Source organism: Chiloscyllium punctatum, chromosome 5, assembly GCF_047496795.1.
Source record: "Chiloscyllium punctatum isolate Juve2018m chromosome 5, sChiPun1.3, whole genome shotgun sequence".
NCBI lineage: Eukaryota > Metazoa > Chordata > Chondrichthyes > Orectolobiformes > Hemiscylliidae > Chiloscyllium > Chiloscyllium punctatum.
Genome location: NC_092743.1, coordinates 70,967,222 through 70,987,999, shown reverse-complemented (window position 1 = coordinate 70,987,999; position 20,778 = coordinate 70,967,222). Strand labels below are relative to the sequence as shown.

At 40.0% G+C, this 20,778-nt stretch overlaps 1 protein-coding gene across 3 annotated transcripts in view; it reads left to right on the top strand.

The window, feature by feature from the left end:
- Nucleotides 1–20,778, top strand: part of atp6v1h (ATPase H+ transporting V1 subunit H) — a 131,552-nt gene that overhangs the window by 72,893 nt on the left and 37,881 nt on the right. For all 3 annotated transcript variants that reach the window (XM_072570530.1, XM_072570531.1, XM_072570529.1), the window contains 2 exons: nucleotides 8,781–8,973; nucleotides 13,935–14,113. In XM_072570530.1, coding sequence (XP_072426631.1) covers nucleotides 8,781–8,973; nucleotides 13,935–14,113 — 372 coding nt within the window. The remainder of the gene's footprint in view (nucleotides 1–8,780; nucleotides 8,974–13,934; nucleotides 14,114–20,778) is intronic.

Below are 20,778 nucleotides of genomic sequence, written 5' to 3'. Positions count from 1 at the left end.
ATCCTTGAATATTTTTAAAGACAGCGGTAGGTACTAAGATGAAAGATACCAGTAAGCAGGAATACAGATTTAAGGTTATAATTGGATCTGTCAGAATTTATTGAATGGCGCAGTAAGCTTGGCTGAGTGGCGTACTCGGCTCACTTGTATATGATCAAAGTTTGTGAAGCATGCTATTAACATCTAAACCTACTCTGCATCAACTTGTTCTACTGTCTGTCTCAACAGGCAGTGGCTCTCCCTTACTTTCCCCACTCTTAAGGATTTGAATTAATTGTACTTTAAATGCTCATTAAATTCATTGTAGGAAGGTTGAGCTCTTGTTTAACTTTATAAATTTGCTGTTAGCTGTGTGATAACATTTTTGATCCAATTGAACAACAAAAATACAAAGGTGGTGATTGACCAAAGGATTGAGAATATTTCAAAAGATGCCAAAAAGAGAAGATAAACCTTCATGAGAAGATGCAAGTAATAGCAAGACAGACAGAGCTTCTTGAAGGTATTAAAAGGAAGATAAGTTAGTATAGGCATAGATAATGAAAAACAAGAAAATGGTAGAATTGAATAAATACTTTGCATTTGTTTTCATAGTAACAGATGCAAGTAATAATATTCCAAAATTATGAAATAATCAAGTATGAAAAGATGCAGAAGAAACAAATACAATAATTATAGAAATACTGGACAAACAAATGAGGATAATTCCTCAACACCTAGTGGGCTACATCCTAAGGTAGGAACAGTAGCTACAGAGATAGTGAATGTACTGGGAGTAATCTTCTAAGAAGCTTTTACATTCTGCGGAGAGTTCCAGAGGATTGGAAGACTCTATGTAACACCTTTATTTGACAGGGAAGTGTGATAAAAATATCTATAGGCCAATTGGCCTAATGTCTTGTTATTGGGTAAGTGTTAATCTATTATAAAGGATGTAATAAAGCATTTTGTTCCAAATAAAGCATTTTGATCAACAGTCAGCATGGCTTCAAGAAGGGGAAGTAATGCCTGATAAATTTACTAGAGTTCTTTTGAGACAGTAGCAAGCAGGACAGAAAGCAGAAGCAGTGGATGTAACTTTGATTTTCAGAAGACATTTCAGAAGAAATGTTAGACTATTTACAATAAGAGCTTATAGTATTGAAAGTAGAATATTATTGTGTATAGAAGATTGGCTAACTAATAGATAAAAATAAGTAGGTGAGGTGCACTTTTAGAATGACAATATGTAACAAGTGGGAGTGTCTCAGATTGGTGCATGGGGCTATGTTAATGACTTGGATGAAGAATGTGAATGTACTACTGCCAAGTTTGCAGATGACATTAAAATAGGTCAGAAGGCACGTTAAGAATATAGTTGTCTGCAGAGAGATTGACTGATCAAACAAGTGGGCAAGCACTCGGCAGAATATAATGTGAGAAAATATAAAGTTATGTAATTCGGCAGGAGAACATAAGTTGGATATTACTTAATTGGAAAAAGATTGCAGAAGTTACAGAATAGGAGGATTTGCACATCTTTGTGCATGAGTCCCAAAAAAGCTTGCGCCCCACCTCTGTGGGTAGTAGGGAAGGTAAATGGACAGTTTCTGCTTATCCTCCTCCATCTAGGACAATCCAACCATTCCAGGAATCAATCTGTAAGCATCTGTTTCATTCCTGTATGGTAAGTACTTTCTCCTTCAGAAAAGAGATCTAGAACTGTACATCATCATACTCCAGGTGCAATCTCAGTAGTGTTCTGTATAGATGAAGCAAGACCTTTATTTTGCTCCTGTACACCTATTCTCTTGCAATAAAGGCTGACATACTGGTTTGTTTCTTGTACCTGCATATAGTGTTATGATTTATGAACAAGAACACCCAAGTCCCTTGTATATCAATGTTCTTCAATTTTGCATGATTCAAGAAACACTTCACCTCTTGGTGGGAGAAGCATAAATTAATAATCTCTCAGCACTTGAATTTCATTTGCAATGCTCTTAACCTGCTTAAAGCTTCACACCATTGTCATGGTTCACATTCAGCTCTGCTAGCTATATGCTCCAAAAAAAAACTGGTTAGACTTGCTTTCACTTCATTAAGCCATATTCATTGTGCTCAACAAGACAGTTATTTTCTGAAGTACGAGATTAATGGATATTTATAACAGATTCCAGTAATTACCCTTCTGATGTCAAGCTAACAGATCTATAGTTCACTGTTTCCTCTCTCCTTCCTTTCTTAAACATTGGGGTTAAACTTGCAATTTTGTAATGTTCAGTACCATTGCAGAATTAATAAAATTTTGAAACATTATCACCAATGCATCTTCTATCTTTATAACCATTTTTCTTAAACATTCTTTAATGTAATTGGTTTCTTGAAATATTGTTCCAGAAAATACTGTCAAACACAGCATGAAATTATTCTCCCAAAGCATAGATGCAAGGTAGATTAACTCAGTCATGCAGTGTGAAATGGCCCTTGATCACTTCATTCTCCTTGCTATATGAACTTTTGATTTCCTGATTTATGCCAAGCTTTAAATTACCACTGCTGTTTGGTGGACATTAAATGACTTGGAGAAACATTTGATGACCCTTGCTGTATCTTTATTCCATCCAAACAGAGATTATGTCCTTTTCATCAGACTGAAGATTCTCACCCGCTCTTCTCGCCCCTCCCCTCTCTGTTCCATGTTGTCAGTGAGCTCCTATTGCTCTTTGCCTGTCCTTCCTAAACGTTCAATACCTTTTAAATATTGATTTTCTGGTCTTGGTCACCCTGCATCCACATTTCTGTAAAACAAATAAATTCATACTCCTTTATTTTAATCTTATGCCTGTCTTATGATTTCTTTTATCGTGTCTCTTTCATATTTCTTAATCCTAAATTTTAATTGCTTAATGTGATAGGGCCAATAATCTTATCATCCACCAAGGTCCTACCTATTACCGGACTGTTTACAATCTCACCAACTTAGAGCAAAACTATCTTGAATTGAAGGTGCTTGAAGGGAACCAAAAAGAAATGTAGCAGTGTTACCTCCTTGAGCTTTAGGTTGTCATTTATTACTCTCATCTGTTCTCTTTTGAAATTTGAGATTCATTTACTCCTAGTGGACAAGCATTGTAGGCTCCAACAGTACACTGGAATTTTTAAAATCTTGCTCTTTTAGAAAAGATTCTAAATTGATGACACTCCATCACTGATGTCTTCCTTATATTTTATAGAACATCTCCACTCAACCTGACATTTATCTTCCTATGCTACTGCAGAAGTATTGCTACTATCTGAGGATTGGATTTTGACAGATGAATTGCAATCCTGACATGATTGGATGAAGAGAATTCCTTGGCAATCTTCCCATCTGCATTCTATTAACATATTAGACAGGGCAAGTGCCAAGTAATGAATGTAGTCGAAAGTCTTGGCAAGTCCATGTTGAGGGTCCAATTCAAGTTAATAAGGTTTGGGAGAAGATTTGTAGCTCGGGTGCTCGTTGTTGTGGTTCTGTTTGCCAAGCTGGGAATTTGTGTTGCAAACGTTTCTCCCCTGTCTAGGTGCCATCCTCAGTGCTTGGGAGCCTCTTGTGAAGCGCTTCTGTGATGTTTCCTCCGGCATTTATAGTGGTTTGTCTCTGCCGCTTCTGGTTGTAGTTCCAGCTGTCCGCTGTAGTGGCCGGTATATTGGGTCCAGATCGATGTGCTTATTGATTGAATCTGTGGATGAGTGCCATGCCTCTAGGAATTCCCTGGCTGTTTTCTGTTTGGCTTGCCCTGTAATAGTAATGTTGTCCCAGTCGAATTCACGTTGCTTGTCATCTGCATGTGTGGCTACTAAGGATAGATGGTCGTGTTGTTTCGTGGCTACCCAGAGAAACAATAGCCAACCTGCTGGACATACAGAACAGACAACAGGACGTTGAACCTATCAACAAAGACGGCATACTTAAACTACTGGACCTATGCCTCACAACACACTTCACATTCAACAACCAGATATACGAACAAATCAACAGAACACCCATGGGCTCACCGATCTCATAACCTTTGCATTACTGCTTCTGCTAGAACAAACAGTCTTACCGCAAATTCAACCCAAACTCTGGGTCAGATATGTGAATGACACCTTTGTAATCATTAAAAACACAGAAATAGAGAACACACACCGGATCGTCAACGCCACACTCACAGGAATCCGATTCACTAGAGAGGAAGAAAAGGACAACCAACTCCCATTCCTAGACGTGATGGTACAGAGAACACCTAATGGAGAATTCACCACAAAGGGAAACAGGAAAGCCACACACAGACCAAGTCCTGAACTATGAAAGCAACCACCCCAACACACACAAACGAAGTTGCATCAAGACACTGTTCAAAAGGGCCACAACACACTGCAGCACACCAGAACTGCAAAAAGAGGAAGAAGAACATCTCTACAATGTATTCGCCAAAAACGGATACCCCCGCAATTTCATCAACAGATGCCTAAGGGAAAGACAACAGAACAAGGACATGCCGCAACCCAAAGGACTAGCCACACTACCATACATCAGGAGCAATTCCGAACTGATAGCCAGACCACTGTGACCACTAGGACTCACAACAGCACACAAACCAACAGCCACTCTCGGACAACAACTCACCAGAACGAAGGACCCGATACCCAGCATGAGCAAAACCAATGTAGTGTACAAAATCCCATGCAGGAATGCACAAAACACTACATAGGACAAACAGGAAGACAGCTAACGATCCGCATCCATGAACACCAACTAGCCACGAAACGACGCGACCAGCTATCCTTAGTAGCCACACACGCAGATGACAAGCAAAATGAATTCAACTGGAACAACACTATTATAGGACAAGCTAAACAGAGAACAGCCAGGGAATTCCTAGAGGCATGGCACTCATCCACAGATTCTATCAACAAACGCATCGACCTGGACCCAATATACCGGCCACTGCAGCGGACAGCTGGAACTGACAATCTGAAGCGGCAGAGACGAGCCACTATAAATGCCGGAGGAAACATCACCAGAAGCGCTTCACAAGAGGCTCCCAATAACTGAGGATGTCACCTAGACAGGGAACAAAACGTTTGCAACACAAATTCCCAGTTCAGCAAACAGAACCACAACATCAAGTTAATAAAAAAACTTGTAGTGATGGAGTGCGAAATGCTTTGACAAGTCATCTCATTAAAGTAATTTTGAAAATCAGGATAGAAGTAAATATTTAGCACATTTGAAGCAAAGATTGGTCGAGATCTGAACATTGATAAATATCTAGAAATATGCAGCATTTTACATTGTGTTTGATTGTGTATATCACAATTTTTGTTTTGGATATGTTGCTGAAGTGTGACATTGACCGGCAAGATGAGATTTACTGACACCACAACACTATATGCAGACTGCAAATAGGGCCTACAAAATATTTTAATCAATAAAACCTAAAATTTAGAATATGGATTAAGAACAGAAAAAGATACACTAAAACAACGGTAGCTAGAGGAAATACAGTCGGACAAACTAGCATCACGATTGAAGTAGGCACATTGAAACAGTGTCTGAGTTTCTCTATTTAGGTCATTTGGTACTAATGACAAATTATGTGGTGCAGCAACATGGATAGCTGGAAGTAATTTTGTGAAGATGTGTTCACAGCAAGAAAACTCAACGAATGCATACTAAGATTGTATGCTAAAAGTTCCATATGTAGGCGATAAGATAAATTTGAGGTACTTGAAATTGCAAGCACAAAAGTAAGTTTTGGTTTAAAAAACAAGTAACATCAAGGAAAGGTGTATTTTGGATATTCCATTAAAGCTGAAAAGCCACAAAGTGGAATGTAAAGTGGAATGGGGTTAGTGAATGATTGATGTCTTTGACTGGTTGCTAACAAGCAGCAGCATCTGCTGATTCATTCAAGAGTCTTCAAATCCTAAATATTTCTACCCCTCCACTCCCTGCATAATGGAATGATTAAGCTTATATTTCTTCCTTGCTTTTCTTCTGAAAGCATAATTTAACTTCCTTTTTCTTTTTAACTATAATCACGCTGCCAATTTCACTTTGTTTTTATCCTTGTGGGTTATGGGTGTCACTGGTTAGTCATCTTTTGTTGCCTTTGAGAGGGTGTTAAGCTGCCATCTTGAACAGCTGTAGTCCATCTACTGTATGTAGACCCTCAATGATGTTGGAGTGAGTGTTCCAGGATTTCGAACCAGTGGCACTGAAGGAATGGCAATCTATTTCCTAAGTTAGGATGGTGAATTGCTTGGAGTGGAACTTACAGGTGTTCCCATGTATCTGCTGCCCTTGTTCTTCGAGATGGAAGTTATTTGGAAGTACATCTTGCAGGTGGTACCAAGCTGCTGCTGCTGAGTTGGTGGTGAATGGAGTGGATGCTTTTAGATTTGATGCCCATCAAATGGATTGCTTTGTCCTAGATTGTGTCAGGCACAGCATTGTTGCACTCTAGACAATTGGGCAGTCAGGAGTGAGTTACTGTCTGCTAGTATTCCTAGCCTTTGACCTACTCTTGCAACCATTATTATGTGGCTTGTCCAGCTTAGTCTGAGGTGCTGGGGCCATACAGAACTGTATTCCAGTAAACTGCAACCTCCTGGCTCAGCAGATCCCCCACTTAAACATTATGATCAGATGAGGGGATTAACCTTGATTCAATAGAGACTGCAGGAGACAGTATTAACCTGGTGAATTGCAACTTTCCTGAGTGTTCGTGGAGAAATCAGTGATGGTAAGGCCATCATGTTTGGTAGCAACATCAGGTTGACATTGTCTTCTGTAGTCTTCATTGAGTCAAGGTTAATCCCCTCATTGAATAATGTTTGAGTAGGGGATCTGCTGAGCTTTGAGGTTGCAGATTATTGGAGTACAGTTCTGCTGTTAATGACCCCAGCACCTTGTGGATGCCCAGTCTTGCGCTGCTAGATCTATTTGAAGTCTGTCTCCTTAGCAAGGTGGTAATGCTACACAATATGATGGAGTGTATTTTCAATGTGAAGGTGGGATTTTGTGTTCACGAGGATTATGCAGTGGTCACGCTTTCTGATATTGTCATGGACTGAAATGTCTGCAGCAGATTAGTGAAGATGAGGTTAAGTATGTTTTTCCCTATTTGTGGTTACTTGCCACCTGATGCAGACTCTGTTTCACATAGGTCCTTTAGGACCTGAGTGGCTCTATAAGTAGTGCTGCTGCCAAGCCACTCTTGGCCTTGAAATCTCCCACCCACAGCACATTCTACACTCTTGCCATTCTCTGCTTCCTCTAAATTCAATGTGCACTGTTCTGATTCATCAGCTGAGGGAAGTAGGTATGTGATTGTCAGCAAGAAATTCTTTGTTTCTTGTCTTCTGGTTAAACGCATGTTATTCATGGAGTCTGGATTCAATTTTGAGAATTCCCAGATCAACACTGTCCCAGCAGTATACCACTGTGCCACTACCTCTGCTGGATGTGACAGGTCATAACCAGGAATGCTAATGGTGGTGTCTGGGAAGTTGTCTGTAAGGTAGGTTTCTGTGGAAAAATTAACTAGTCAGGCTGTTACCTGACTGGTCTGAGACAGCTCTCCTAGTTTTGACATTAGTGGAGGACTTTGCAGGGCCATCAGGACTGTCATTGTTACAGTTGTGTATGGTGCTTAGGTTAATGCCAAGTGTTTTGTCCTGTCTCATTTCTTTAGGACTTAATTGATGCAACGCTTGCTGGGCCTTTTGAAAAGGCAGTTTAGAGTCTGCTGCATTGCTGTGGCTCTGGAGTTGCATGTAGTAGAATGGCCGATTTCTTTCTCTGAAGCACTTGAGTGAACCTGATGAGCTGTTCTGACTATCAGTCATTGCTTGATTCTTAATTCCAGATTTATTTTTTATTAAATTCGAATTCCACCATCTGCCGTGGTAGGATTTTGAACCCAGGTCCTTAGAACATTAGCTGAGTTTCTGGATTAATAGTCTAGCGATAACATCAATGGATATTCATACATGTGATGAATGTACTTTATAGTAATTAAGTCATTGAGGTTCTAGTGGCTGTTCCTAAGTTAGGGAGGGGCTGGTTTAGTGGACATTGCCAGTTAAAAACAGGAACACCACCAATTAGTGCAAGTTGTTATTACATGGGCTAGCTCTGTGGAAATGGAATCTGCTCCATGTCAAAGAAACTAAGAAACAGTTGACAGTTGTTCAGCCCCATTTTTCCCCATTCCCATGTCAGAGGTACAGTGTAGTGGCTGATTATGGTTTTGTGAACCCAACTTTTAAAGATGGCTGCCTGCCATTCAGATTTTCATTCTAAATTAGGTGAGTTAGGTTGAGAGTTGGGCTGGTGACTAGGCAAGAGGCTGCCTCATGCTCAACTAATTGATTTTCAATAGTACATGTTTTGATTTGATTTTTTTTGTAATAAATGTAAGAATTTTTGGTTTGAATCCATTTGGGTTGCATTATACACTTCAGGAAAGTCTGGCAAAGATCAGATTAAAAGGTTCATAATTGCTTTGTCTGGATTATTGTCTTGGGTTATTATTTCATACCAATGGCAAGAAAATGATGTAGGATGTGAATAGACATGTTAGTTAAAGGAGACACATGATACAGAAATATGAGCTGATAAAATAGTTTGATTCAATTTTTCTGCAGCGTTTTAGATTCAAACGCTGAACAGATTTTTACTTGTTTTAGATCAAAAATTCTATTTGATAATGTGGCAAGGATTATTTCAAACTTTTTCTTTTCACTCCCATTCCTACCCGACACAGCATTATAGCTGTTATAAACAACAAATGTGGCTTCCAGCTGCAGTATCAGATGATCTTCTCCTTCTGGTTACTGGCCTTCAGTCCACAACTGTGTGAATATCTGCGCAGATTGAACATCGTTCCAGCCCTATCAGATATTCTTCAGGAATCTGTGAAAGAAAAGGTTACCAGAATTATTCTGGCAACATTTAGGGTATGTATGCAAATCATTTTAATAGATTGCACCCTTGTCATTAAATTCCAGTAATTTTTATTGTTAAACATTATCTGGAATGGCTATGGAATATATATCTTGTCATGGCTGATCGTAGTTAACATCAGATTGTTGAAGCCTTTTAAAAGTTTCACAATTTGAAGTTAAGATTTGTTCCAGAAATGTGTTATTCATTTCATTGAGATTGTCTGCATAGATTGTCATTTTTTGGATAAGCCGGTGCTGAAACCTTGTTCTATCTATTGTAGTTCAGTGCTAACATTTATTGATATTATAAATACAGTGCAGCAGGAGTGAAAACAATGGCATTGATCATTTTATAGCATTCTGTGGATTCTGTAAGAGTTCCAATGGACTGTAGGGTAGCTAATGGAACTCTACTTTTTTTTGAGGGAGGGATAAAATGGGGAATTAACGGTGGGTTAGCCTGACATTGGGAAAAGTGCTGGAGTTGTGCAGGAACAGAATTGGTCCAAGTCAGTATGGATTCATGAAGGGGAAACCATGCTTGACAAATCTAGAATTTTTTGAGGATATGACCGGTAAAGTAGACAGTTTTTTTGAAGCAGTAGAAGTTGTTTAACTAGACTTTCAAAAGATCTTTGACATCTTCCACAGAAGAGATTAGTGTGGAAAATTAAAGCTCTGTTAACTGAGGTAATGTATTGACGTGGATAGAGAACTGTTTGGCAAACAGGAAGCTGAGAGTTGGAATAAATGGGTCCTTTTCAGAGTGGGGTGCTGCAGGGTTCAGTGCTGGGAGCTCAGCTGTTTACAATATAAATTATCAAATTGGATGAAGGAATTGGAAGCAATATCTCCAGATTTGCAGAGGGCACTAAGCTGGTTGGCAGTGTGTGCTGTGAGGAGTTTGCTGAGGGGCTACAGGGGGACTTAGACTGGCTGGCTGAGTGGGCAAATACTTAGCAAATGGAATATAATTCTGATAAATGTGAGGTTATCCACTTTGATCACAAACAGGAAGGCAAATTATTATCAGGTGGCAGTTTAGGAAAAGATGAGATGCAACGAGATTTGTGTATCATGGTAGAATGTTCACTGAAGGTTGACATGCAGGTGGAACAGGCACTGAGGAAAGCTACTGGCATGCTTTCCTTCACAGCGAAAGAATTTGAGTATCGGAGTTGGTGAGGCCATACCTTGAGTATTTGTCCAGTTTTGGCCTTCTAGTCTGAGGAAGGGCATTCTTGCTGTTGACAGAGTCTAACAAAGGTTCACCAGACTGATTCTGGGATGGCAGGACTGACGTCAGCAAAGACCGGATTGAGTGGACTTATATTCACTGGAATTTAGAAGTGAGTGGGGATTCATCATAGAAACATACAAAATCCTGATGAGCCTGAACAGGCTAGATTGGGAAGAATGTTACCAATGTTGAGAAAGCCCAGAACAAAGGCTAAGTCATTCAGGACAGAAGAAGAATGTATTCAGTGGATTGTGAACCTGTGGTAGAAGCTGTTTGGGTCAGTTCATTAGATATATTCAAGAGGCAGCTGGACATGGCTCTTGTGGCTAAAGGGGTCAAGGGGTATGGGGAGGGGGCAGGGATGAGATACTGAGATTCAATGATCATATTGAGTGGTGGTGCAGACTCGAACAGCTGAATGGCTACACCTGCACCTGTTTAGTTTCCTGTTTGTTTCATGAAGATCTTGAACTTTGTAAAGTCATATTTTTGTCCCTGCTTCACAGTTAGATATGCTTTTGGTTTATAATGGTAACATTATAACATTTTTAAATTTCATTTTTGGCTTTTTTTTAAGATTTAGTTCAGATCATTTAGGTTCTTTTATATTTTTGATAGTTTCATTGTATAGTTCTCAACTCCACAATTTCAGAAGTCATAGAGTCATTATCTGCAACAAACTTTGTTTGAACCAGCATGCTTGATAAACCTGCAAAAAATTATAAACCCACAAATACAGTAAATCTTACTGTACTATTCAATCTAATGTGACTGTAGGTTTTGTTTATCTCCATGTAAACCATCGAATGGTTGTATGAGATATCAATAGTATATTCCATTTTGAGTCTATTTCTCCTCAAATACTCCAATCTACTGTGAAGACCAAATAGTCAGTTGAGGGTGAGAGTGAAAAGGTTCTCTGTTGGTAAATTTTGCTAAAGGCAAAATTGCATTATTATTTGTGATTTATGCTGTGAATAAAGTGTGTGTATGACCCTTGCATTACATTTCTATTACTTACTGTGCATTTTTACATTGATTATGTGGACTTGATTATCCACGGTATTTGATTAACTAGCGCATTCCTGGTCCCTTAGGTGCCAGTTATTAAACCGCTGTATTTTCATCTTAATTTGGGAAATTGTTTTCTAACTCCAGTAACTGTTTCAATATGTTTCTTTTATGTTTTCACTTTTAAGACCACCCTTCAAAAGCAGTAAGACACCATGAAATGTCTCTTTTCAGGTTTTAATTTTGCTTGATTTTAAATGAACAAGTCAATATCCTAACGGTGACATAATGCTTAAACTCTATCAACCTGTACAGTATATATTCCATAAGCCATTTTAAGCCTGCAATCTTTAACCACCTTTAAACATCAGTCATAACCAGTTAACAACATTCACCTGGACATGTCTGCAGTCTCCCTTTTAAAAGTTCTAATCACAATTAATATCAAGCTATTATCAGTACCAGAGGAAATATGGTTGCTACAACAATAAGCAGAATTTGAAGTCATTGTAAAATGTATTGACTTACATGCTTCCAAAAGAAACTCTGGATGGCCAAGTCAGAAATCACACAATGTGTCATCGTCCAACAGGTTTATTTGAATTCACAATCAAATTTTCCACTTTGGGTGCAGTTGAAGTCTGGATACATTGGGCCCACAATTTATTTGGTTTGGACCCTGTCCTCCACCTTTTTAAGCAATTGGTCCTGTACTAATGCACAGTGGCAGCAGTGTGTACAATCTGCAAGGCGCACCTCACTAAAGTTGCTTTTGGCAGCACGTTTTCAAAGTCTTGACATATACCACGTAGAGGATGAAGAGCGATAGAGCCATAGGAATACTACCACGAGCAAGTTTGCCATCCTAACTTAGAACGAAGATTCTGCACCTGCATTGCCATCTCAAAATCATTAAACTACTTTATCAGCAGTGGTGAAAGTGCTCCTACTTACAGGGCTGCAGCAGTTAAGGGAGCTCATGATCACCTTCGAGGGCACGTATGGTTGGGCAACACATTATTTACTTGCTGGCATCTGAAAGAAAAAATCTTCACTGACTCAAGCTGGCATTTTAGAATTTACTGAAATTGCCATTTTAAATTTAATACTGTCTTGGTATAATTTGCCATATGATACTTTTTATAAAGCAGCATGTTCTTCACTTGACTGTGAACAGCATGAACACCCTATTGATATGCAAATGTACTGGAGGCAAAATTCTGAATATCTGTCATGCAAAATTTGCACCACCTTGAGCAACAGGACAATCTGTCTAAAGGTAGATTTTTTTAAAAAATATTTTTAATAATATCTGTTGAACTTTCATAACTGGGCATCTCTGACAGATTTTAGATTTCAAAAGTGGTGTGTATTCAAAACTGAAGTTAATAGATTGTAGGCTGCTTATGGAATTGAGGGATATGATAGAACAGGTGAAAGGAGATGATGTAAAAGTTCACCGTGGTCTTAATAATGGTGAAGAGTACTCTTAAGATGTTCATAGTGTTTTTGTTTTCATGTTAATTGTTTTAATATTTCAGGAACAAATTGTTTTCTATGTGATAGACCATTAATGAAAGCAATTGACATTTTGATTACTAAATGGACCTCATTCCAATTTACATTGATTATAGATTAGTATCAAATTCCAATCAAGTTGATTTTACAGTTATTAAATTAAGTGGAGTACTGAATTGGCTTGAAGTTCAAAATACGTTGAATCAGAAATGACCAAGCTTTTTGATATGTCTGGCTGTTCAATGCAAAACATTGTCTTGTGTCAGCCACATATAAATTAATTTTACTCCATTTTACATCTGCATATGCAAACATCTTGTTAATCAGGATTTACGCAGTAACCAGGAGCAGCCCTTTCATAACCTATAGGACCACAAACTTTGCTGTTCAGAGTACCCAAATAGAAACTCATGAATTGACGTATGCAACTTCTGAAATAGATGCATCATTTTAGTGAGTGGAACAGTGACAAAACAAAATTTATGCATGAATAACTACGTGCAAAGAAAATATTAAGTGTTTCGTAGTGCTAACACAAACTGGAAATTCAAGATCTAGCCGCAAACAAACGTTTGTGTCATGATAACAAAATATTTTAAGATAATTTGATACCTGGGAGAGTTATGTTCAACTTTTAATATTAAATGTGATAAATTTGCATTGTGCAAAAGATGATATGGTTTGATTGCAATCAATCAATCTTGATTGTTATGTTTTATACCAGTTATGTTTTCCTGTACCTACACAAATCCAGTAATTGCAAAACTTTCATCATGACCCATTGACAGATGATTGTTATTTCAGTTAAATATAAAACTATTTTCACAAAAGGAGTGCATTTCCTTATTCCCTTTTGACAGATCTTCTTTGCTTTTGAAAGGTTTTTAAGCAAGTGAAATATGTCTTTAAGATTTCTAAAATTAATTTTGGATGAGGGGTCGACTGACGAAGTCATAATTATTTCTCTTGTGAAGGATGTGGCTAATTTAGGAGATGTGTATTGAGAGATTGACAGGGCTTATAGCCTTTTGTTCCGGTGCCATTAGCAATATCTAGATTGTTAATCTAATGTTGGTTATAGAATGGGCACAAGTAGACACATTTTTGTAATTCCTTGTATTTATCATGTGCATTTGCAGCGTATAGTTTTGATTTGATTTTCTTTTTAAAAATTAAAGTAAAATTTTGAACACTCTTTTAACAGAACCTTCTAGAAAAATCTGCAGAAAGAGAAACTCATCAAGAATATGCACTTGCTATGATTCAGTGCAAAGTCCTTAAACAGTTGGAGAATCTTGAACAGCAAAAGTATGATGATGAAGACATTGCTGATGACATCAAATTCCTTTTGGAAAAGCTTGGAGAGAGTGTCCAAGATCTTAGGTTAGATATGATGGTACCCATCATTGTCTTTTTTTAATAAAAAAAACAAAAAATACTCCTAAAAATAGTCCAAACAATCATGTAATTATTATTTGTGGAATGCCTGGATTGTGGCTAACCTGAATGCTCATTTGATGTATTTTTGTGAATGTTATTCCTACGTAATCTTTGAACCTGCCCAACTAGAGCTGATTTTATTATGACAATAAGTGGAGAAGTTGTTGAATTATGGAACATATCTTTAAATTTTAAATGTTTTTCCTTTGTTATATACTATAATTCTCATTAGAAGCTGTAGAAGCATTAAGTGCAAAAGCACAAAACTTAGAATAATTTTTTACAAACCTGCTTCAACTGGAATATTGTGCCCAATTCTGGGTTCTGACCTTTAGGAAGGATAAGAAGATATCGGTGTGTGTGGAAATTAGGTGGCTTTGAGTTGCTTTGCTTTTTGTGGACAAGACTTTTCTGGACAATTTCTGTGATGTTGCGAGATGCTGGTGTTGCAGCTGTAGTGAAATAGCTTGAGAGTGGAGGTTGGCAAACGTGGTGCCACTGTTTAAGAAGGGCGGTAAAGACAAGCCAGGGAACTATAGACCAGTGATCCTGACCTCGATGGTGGGCAAGTTGTTGGAGGGAATCCTGAGGGACAGGGTGTGCATGTATATGGAAAGGCAAGGACCGATTCGGGATAGTCAACGTGGCTTTGTGCGTGGGAAATCATGTCTCACAAACTTGATTGAGCTTTTTGAAGAAGTAACAAAGAAGATTGATGAGGGCAAAGCAGTAGATGTGATCTATATGGCCTTCAGTAAGGCATTCGACAAGGTTCCCCATGGGAGACTGATTAGCAAGGTTAGATCTCGTGGAATACAGGGAGAACTAGCCATTTGGATACAGAACTGGCTCAAAGGTAGAAGACAGAGGGTGGTGGTGGAAGGTTGTTTTTCAGACTGGAGGCCTGTGACCAGTGGAGTGCTGGGCCCTCTACTTTTTGTCATTTACATAAATGATTTGGATGTGAGCATAAGAGATACAGTTAGTAAGTTTGCAGATGACACCAAAATTGGAGGTGTAGTGGACAGCAAAGAGGGTTACCTCTGATTACAGCAGGATCTAGACCAGATGGGCCAATGGGCTGAGAAGTGGTAGATAGAATTTAATTCAGATAAATACGAGGTGCTGCATTTTGGGAAAGCAAATCTTAGCAGGACTTATGCACTTAATAGTAAGGTCCTAGGGAGTGTTGCTGAACAAAGAGACCTTGGAATGTAGGTTCATATCTCCTTGAAAGTGGAGTCGCAGGTAGATAGGATAGTGAAGAAGGCATTTGATATGCTTTCCTTTATTGGTCAGAGTATTGAGTACAGGAGTTGGGAGATCATGTTGCAGCTGTATAGGACATTGGTTAGGCCACTGTTGGAATATTGTATGCAGTTCTGGTCTCCTTCCTATCGCAAAGAAGTTGTGAAACTTGAAAGGGTTCAGAACAGATTTACAAGGATGTTGCCAGAATTGGAGGATTTGAGCTACAGGGAGAGGCTGAACAGGCTGGGGCTGTTTTTTCCCTGGTGCGTCGGAGGCAGAAGGGGGTGACCTTTAGAGGTTTACAAAATTGAGGGGCATGGGTAGGATAATTAAACAAAGTCTTTTCCCTGGGGTCGGGGAGTCCAGAACTAGAGGGCATAGGTTTTGGGTGAAAGGGGAAAGATATAAAAGAGACCGAAGGGGCAACTTTTTCATGCAGCGGGTGGTACATATATGGAATTAGCTGCCAGAGGATGTGGTGGAGGCTGGTACAATTGCAACATTTAAGAGACATTTGGATGGGTACATGAATAGGAAGGGTTTGGAGGGATATGGGATGGGTGCTGGCAAGTGGGACTAGATTGGGTTGGGATATCTGGTCAGCATGGGCGGGTTGGACCGAAGGGTCTGTTTCCATGCTGTACATCTCTATGACTCTGGTGTTAAATCTGGAGCACAAGTCTTCAGCATTATAGCTGGAATGTTGTCAAGGCCCTCGGTTTTGCATTACTGTGTCTTTTTCTTGATACCATGTGGGGGAGATCAAATTGGAAGTTGGCGTCTGTGAGACTTGGGAGGTGGCTGAGAAGGATCAGTCACTTGGCACTACTGGCTGACAATGGTTGCCGATGCTTCATCTTTGCAATGTGCATTGATATGTTGACTTGCCCCACTGAAAAGGATATTTGGGCAACTGCCTTCTGTTCTTAATTGTTTAATTGTCCTGTCAGCCACAACTGGGTGTGACAGGGTTGCAGAGCTTGATTCTGATGTGCTGGCTGTGGGACTGCTTAGCATGCTGCTCTTACGTTTTTGATGTGCAAGTAGTTATGTTATAGTTTCACCAGATTAGTTTTTTGCTATTTCTGTTGCTGCTCTGGATACTCTTGCATTCTTCTTTTGAACCAGGGTTAATGTACAAGTTTGCTGGGAATCATAGAATAAAGTTACTAGTTGAATACAATTTGAAATTTGTTTATGTCAAGTATTATAGAATCATCTAATAATGTCATGGTTAAATGGACTTTGCTAGCAGTGGATTAAGAGAAATTTCTGCCATTTCATGCGGTACCAACTTTTGGACTATGGGACTTCTTCCTTTTTCTCCTGCCGTCTGCCTGATGAGGAGAGGCTGGCGAGGATAGGACTTTGTCCCTCATATTTTTATACACCTCAATAAGTCCCCCTCATTTTCCAAGGAATATGGTTAGGATGAATGCATACAGTCATTTTTTTCCCAGGGATGGTGAATTGAAAACTAGAGGGCATAGGTTTGCGGTGAGAAGGGAAAGATTTAAGAACGACCTGAGGGGCAACATGCAGAGAGTGGTGTGCTTATGCAATGAGCTGCCAGAGGAAGTGGCTTAGGCAGGTACAATAGCAATATTTAGAGTCAGTGTCATAGAGATGTACAGCATGAAATAGACCCTTCGGTCCAACATGTCCATACCAACCAGATATCCCAACCCAATCTAGTCCCACCTGTCAGCACCCGGACCACATTCCTCCAAACCCTTCCTATTCATACACCCATCCAAATGCCACTTAAATGTTGCAAATGTACCAGCCTCTACCACATCCTCTGGCAACTCATTCCATACACGTACCACCCTCTGCTTGAAAAAGTTGCCCCTTAGGTCTCTTTTATATCTTTCCCCTTTCACCCTAAACCTATGCCCTCTAGTTCTGGACTCCCTGACTGCAGGGAAGAGACTTTGTCTATTTATCCTATCCATGCCCCTCATGATTTTGTAAACTTCTATAAGGTCACCCCTCAGCCTCCGACACTCCAGGGAAAACAGCCCCAGCCTGTTCAGCCTCTCCCTGTAGCTCAAATCCTCCAACCCTGGCAACATCCTTGTAAATCTTTTCTGAACCCTTTCAAGTTTCACAACATCTTTCTGATAGGAAGGGGACTAGAATTGCACGCAATATTCCAACAGTGGCCTAACCAATGTCCTGTACAGCCGCGACATGACCTCCCAATTACTGTACTCAATACTCTGACCAGTAAAGGAATGCATATCAAATGCTGCCTTCATTATCCTATCTACCTGTGACTCCACTTTCAAGGAGATATGAACCTGCACTCCAAGGTCTCTTTGTTTAGCAACACTCCCTAGGACCTTACCATTAAGGTGTAGAAGTCCTGCTAAGGTTTGCTTTCCCAAAATGCAGCACCTCGCATTTATCTGAATTAAACTCCATCTGCCACTTCTCAGCCCATTGGCCCATCTGATCAATATCCTGTTGTAATCTGAGGTAACCCTCTTTGCTGTCCACTACACCTCCAATTTTGGTGTCATCTGCAAACTTACTAACTGTACCTCTTATGCTCACATCCAAATCATTTATGTAAATGAGAAAAAGTAGAGGACCCAGCACTGATCCTTATGGCACTGCATTGGTCATAGTCCTCCAGTCTCAAGAACAACCTCCACCACCACCCTCTGAGGTACATGGATGGGAAGTGTTTGGAGGGATATGGACCAAATGGGGGCAATTGGAACTAGCTGAATGAGCACCATGGTCAGCGTGAACCAGTTTCAGCTTAAGGGCCTGTTTCCATACTGCGTTACTCAGACTGTCTGACTCTAAGGTTAAAGAACATAGAACAGTACAGCTCAGTATAGGCCCTTCAAGCCTTAGTGTTGTGATGAAAGGCCTGTACTGTGCTGTGCTGTACTGTTCTATGTTCTTTAACCTCGGAGCCTGAGATAAAACTAATCTTCATTGTACTATCTTCTATGTGCCTATCCAAGAGTTGCTTAAATGTTGCTAATATATCTGACTCTACTACCACCGTTGGCAGTGGATTCCACGCACCTACCACTCTGTGTAAAGAACCTACCTCTGACGTCTTCCCTAAACCTTCCTCCCGTTACCTTAAAATTCCTCATCATAGCCATTTCCACCCTGGGGGAAAAGTCTCTGGCTCTCCACTCTATCTATGCCTCTCATCATCATGTACACCTCTGTCACCCCTCATTGTTCTTCGCTCCGATGAGAAAAGCCTTAGCTCTCCCTTAACCTTTCTTGATAAGGCATGCCCTCTTGTCCAGGCAGTATCCTGGTAAATCTTCTCTGCACTAAGTTTCCACATCTTTCCTATAATGAGGCAACCAGAACGGAACACAGTTTTCCAAGTGTGGTCTAACCAGGGCTCTGTAGAGCTGCAGCATAACCTCGTGGCTCTTAAACTCAATGCCCCTGCTAATGAAAGCCTACAGACCATGCACCACCTTAACAACCTTATCAACCATGGTGGAAACTTTGAGGGCTCTATGGACATGGACCCCAAGATCCTGCTATTGCTGCATGCAGCCAAGAATCCTGCCTTTAATTCTGTGTTCTGCATTCAATCACTTAACACTTCACACTTTTCCAGTTTGAACTCCATCTGCCTCTTATCAACCCAGTTCTGCATCCTGTCAATGTCTCATTGCAACTTACAACAGCAGTCAACACTACCCACAACTCCTCCAACCTGTGTGTCAACGGCAAACTTACTAACCCACCCTTCCACTTCCTCATCCAAGTCGTTTATAAAAATCATAAAGAGCAGAGGTCCCAGAACCGATCCCTGTGGAACACCACTGGTCATGCGCTCCAGGCTGAATACTTTACTTTCCATCTATCATCACCCTTTGTTTCCTATAGGCAAGACAATTCTGTATCCAGACAGCCAGATTTCCCTGTATCCCATGCCCCCTTCCTTTCTGAATGAGCCTACCATGGAGAACCTTATCAAACGCTTTGCTAAAATCCAGCTACGCCACATCCACTGCTTTTTTGCCTTCAACATATTTTGTCACATCCTCAAAGAATTCAGTAACATTTGTGAGGCATCACCTGTCCCTCTCAAAGCCATGATGACAAGGTCTAATCAAACTATGGTTTTCCAAGTATTCATAAATCCTGTCTCTCCGAATTCTCTCCAGTACTTTGTCCACCACTGACACAAGATCAGATGATCTGTAATTCTCTTTCCCAGTCCCTTTCACTTCAATCCACCATTGATCTAACTAACATTCTAGATTGGGCGATGTAGAGGCCACAGTCCCAGTAGCTACTTTTGGATTGTTTTCCTTGTGCCACCTCAACTCCAACCTGAGGATGGTTGAATCCTCTGCCCAATCCAAGACACTGTTACCAATGGATTGAACACTTGCAAAACCCAACTGCTGCTCAGCTCCCTGATTTCAGGCTCCTACCCTGGGAGGAGCAAGATAAATTATAACCAACCATGATCCCAGTCTCCTCGGTAGCAATGGCTTTGTTGTGCTGCCTTTGAGTCTTTCTCTGAGACTCCAGCATTTTCCAGGCCAAGGAGTGCAGCCTATTCTATCAATTTCTGAGGAGCCAAAGCCACTATTTTCCATCCCTCTTCCATAGGTTTTTGGATTCATGGAAGAGCCCACAGTAGTTGCCTGATTCAAGTGAAGTGTTTACAGGAGGAGTTTGGGGGTAAGGTGCAACATCTGGAGTGACTTTGAGATTGACCAGGGTTGAAGCTGGTGGTAGAAATGGGAAAGGGGCAGGGCTGAGACATCTCTGGTTGGCCTTGGGGCCTGAGGAGGGCTGGGTGAAGATGGCAGGACACAAGTTAATATTTTGAGGGTGGGTAGATTAAGAGGGGTGTGATTTTGTTGGAAAATTATTATATTTGCAAAATGCTTTTGAAACAGATTTCATGGTACAAGTTGATCAGCGATTTGCAAATTTAATCATGTGGCAAATGCTACAATGTTGCTTTATTTTGTTTTTGCTGATGTGTGGGGGTGCATTAATAAAGAGTTTTTCTTGCACGTATGTTTAGTTTTGTTCATTAACTGTCGTTTGCAAGGTCAGCCTTTGTTGCCTATCCTGTCCCTGAGAAGATAGTGACCAATTAAAATGGGGTCACATTGGAGAAAAATTTATGAAGCATTGCCTTAAACCTTAGTTTTGTGTATGTATAATACTATGTGTTTTGCTGTCTATTACAGACACTGTGTTAAATCTTTAAATGTGGACTTGTCATTTTAAGACCTCATGGAACTGCATTTGGTCCAGTGTTGCACAACAGGAAAAATAATTCCACCCATGTCAAATGGCCTAGAAGCACTTGTGTTTTACAACAAATATTAAAAAGTGCT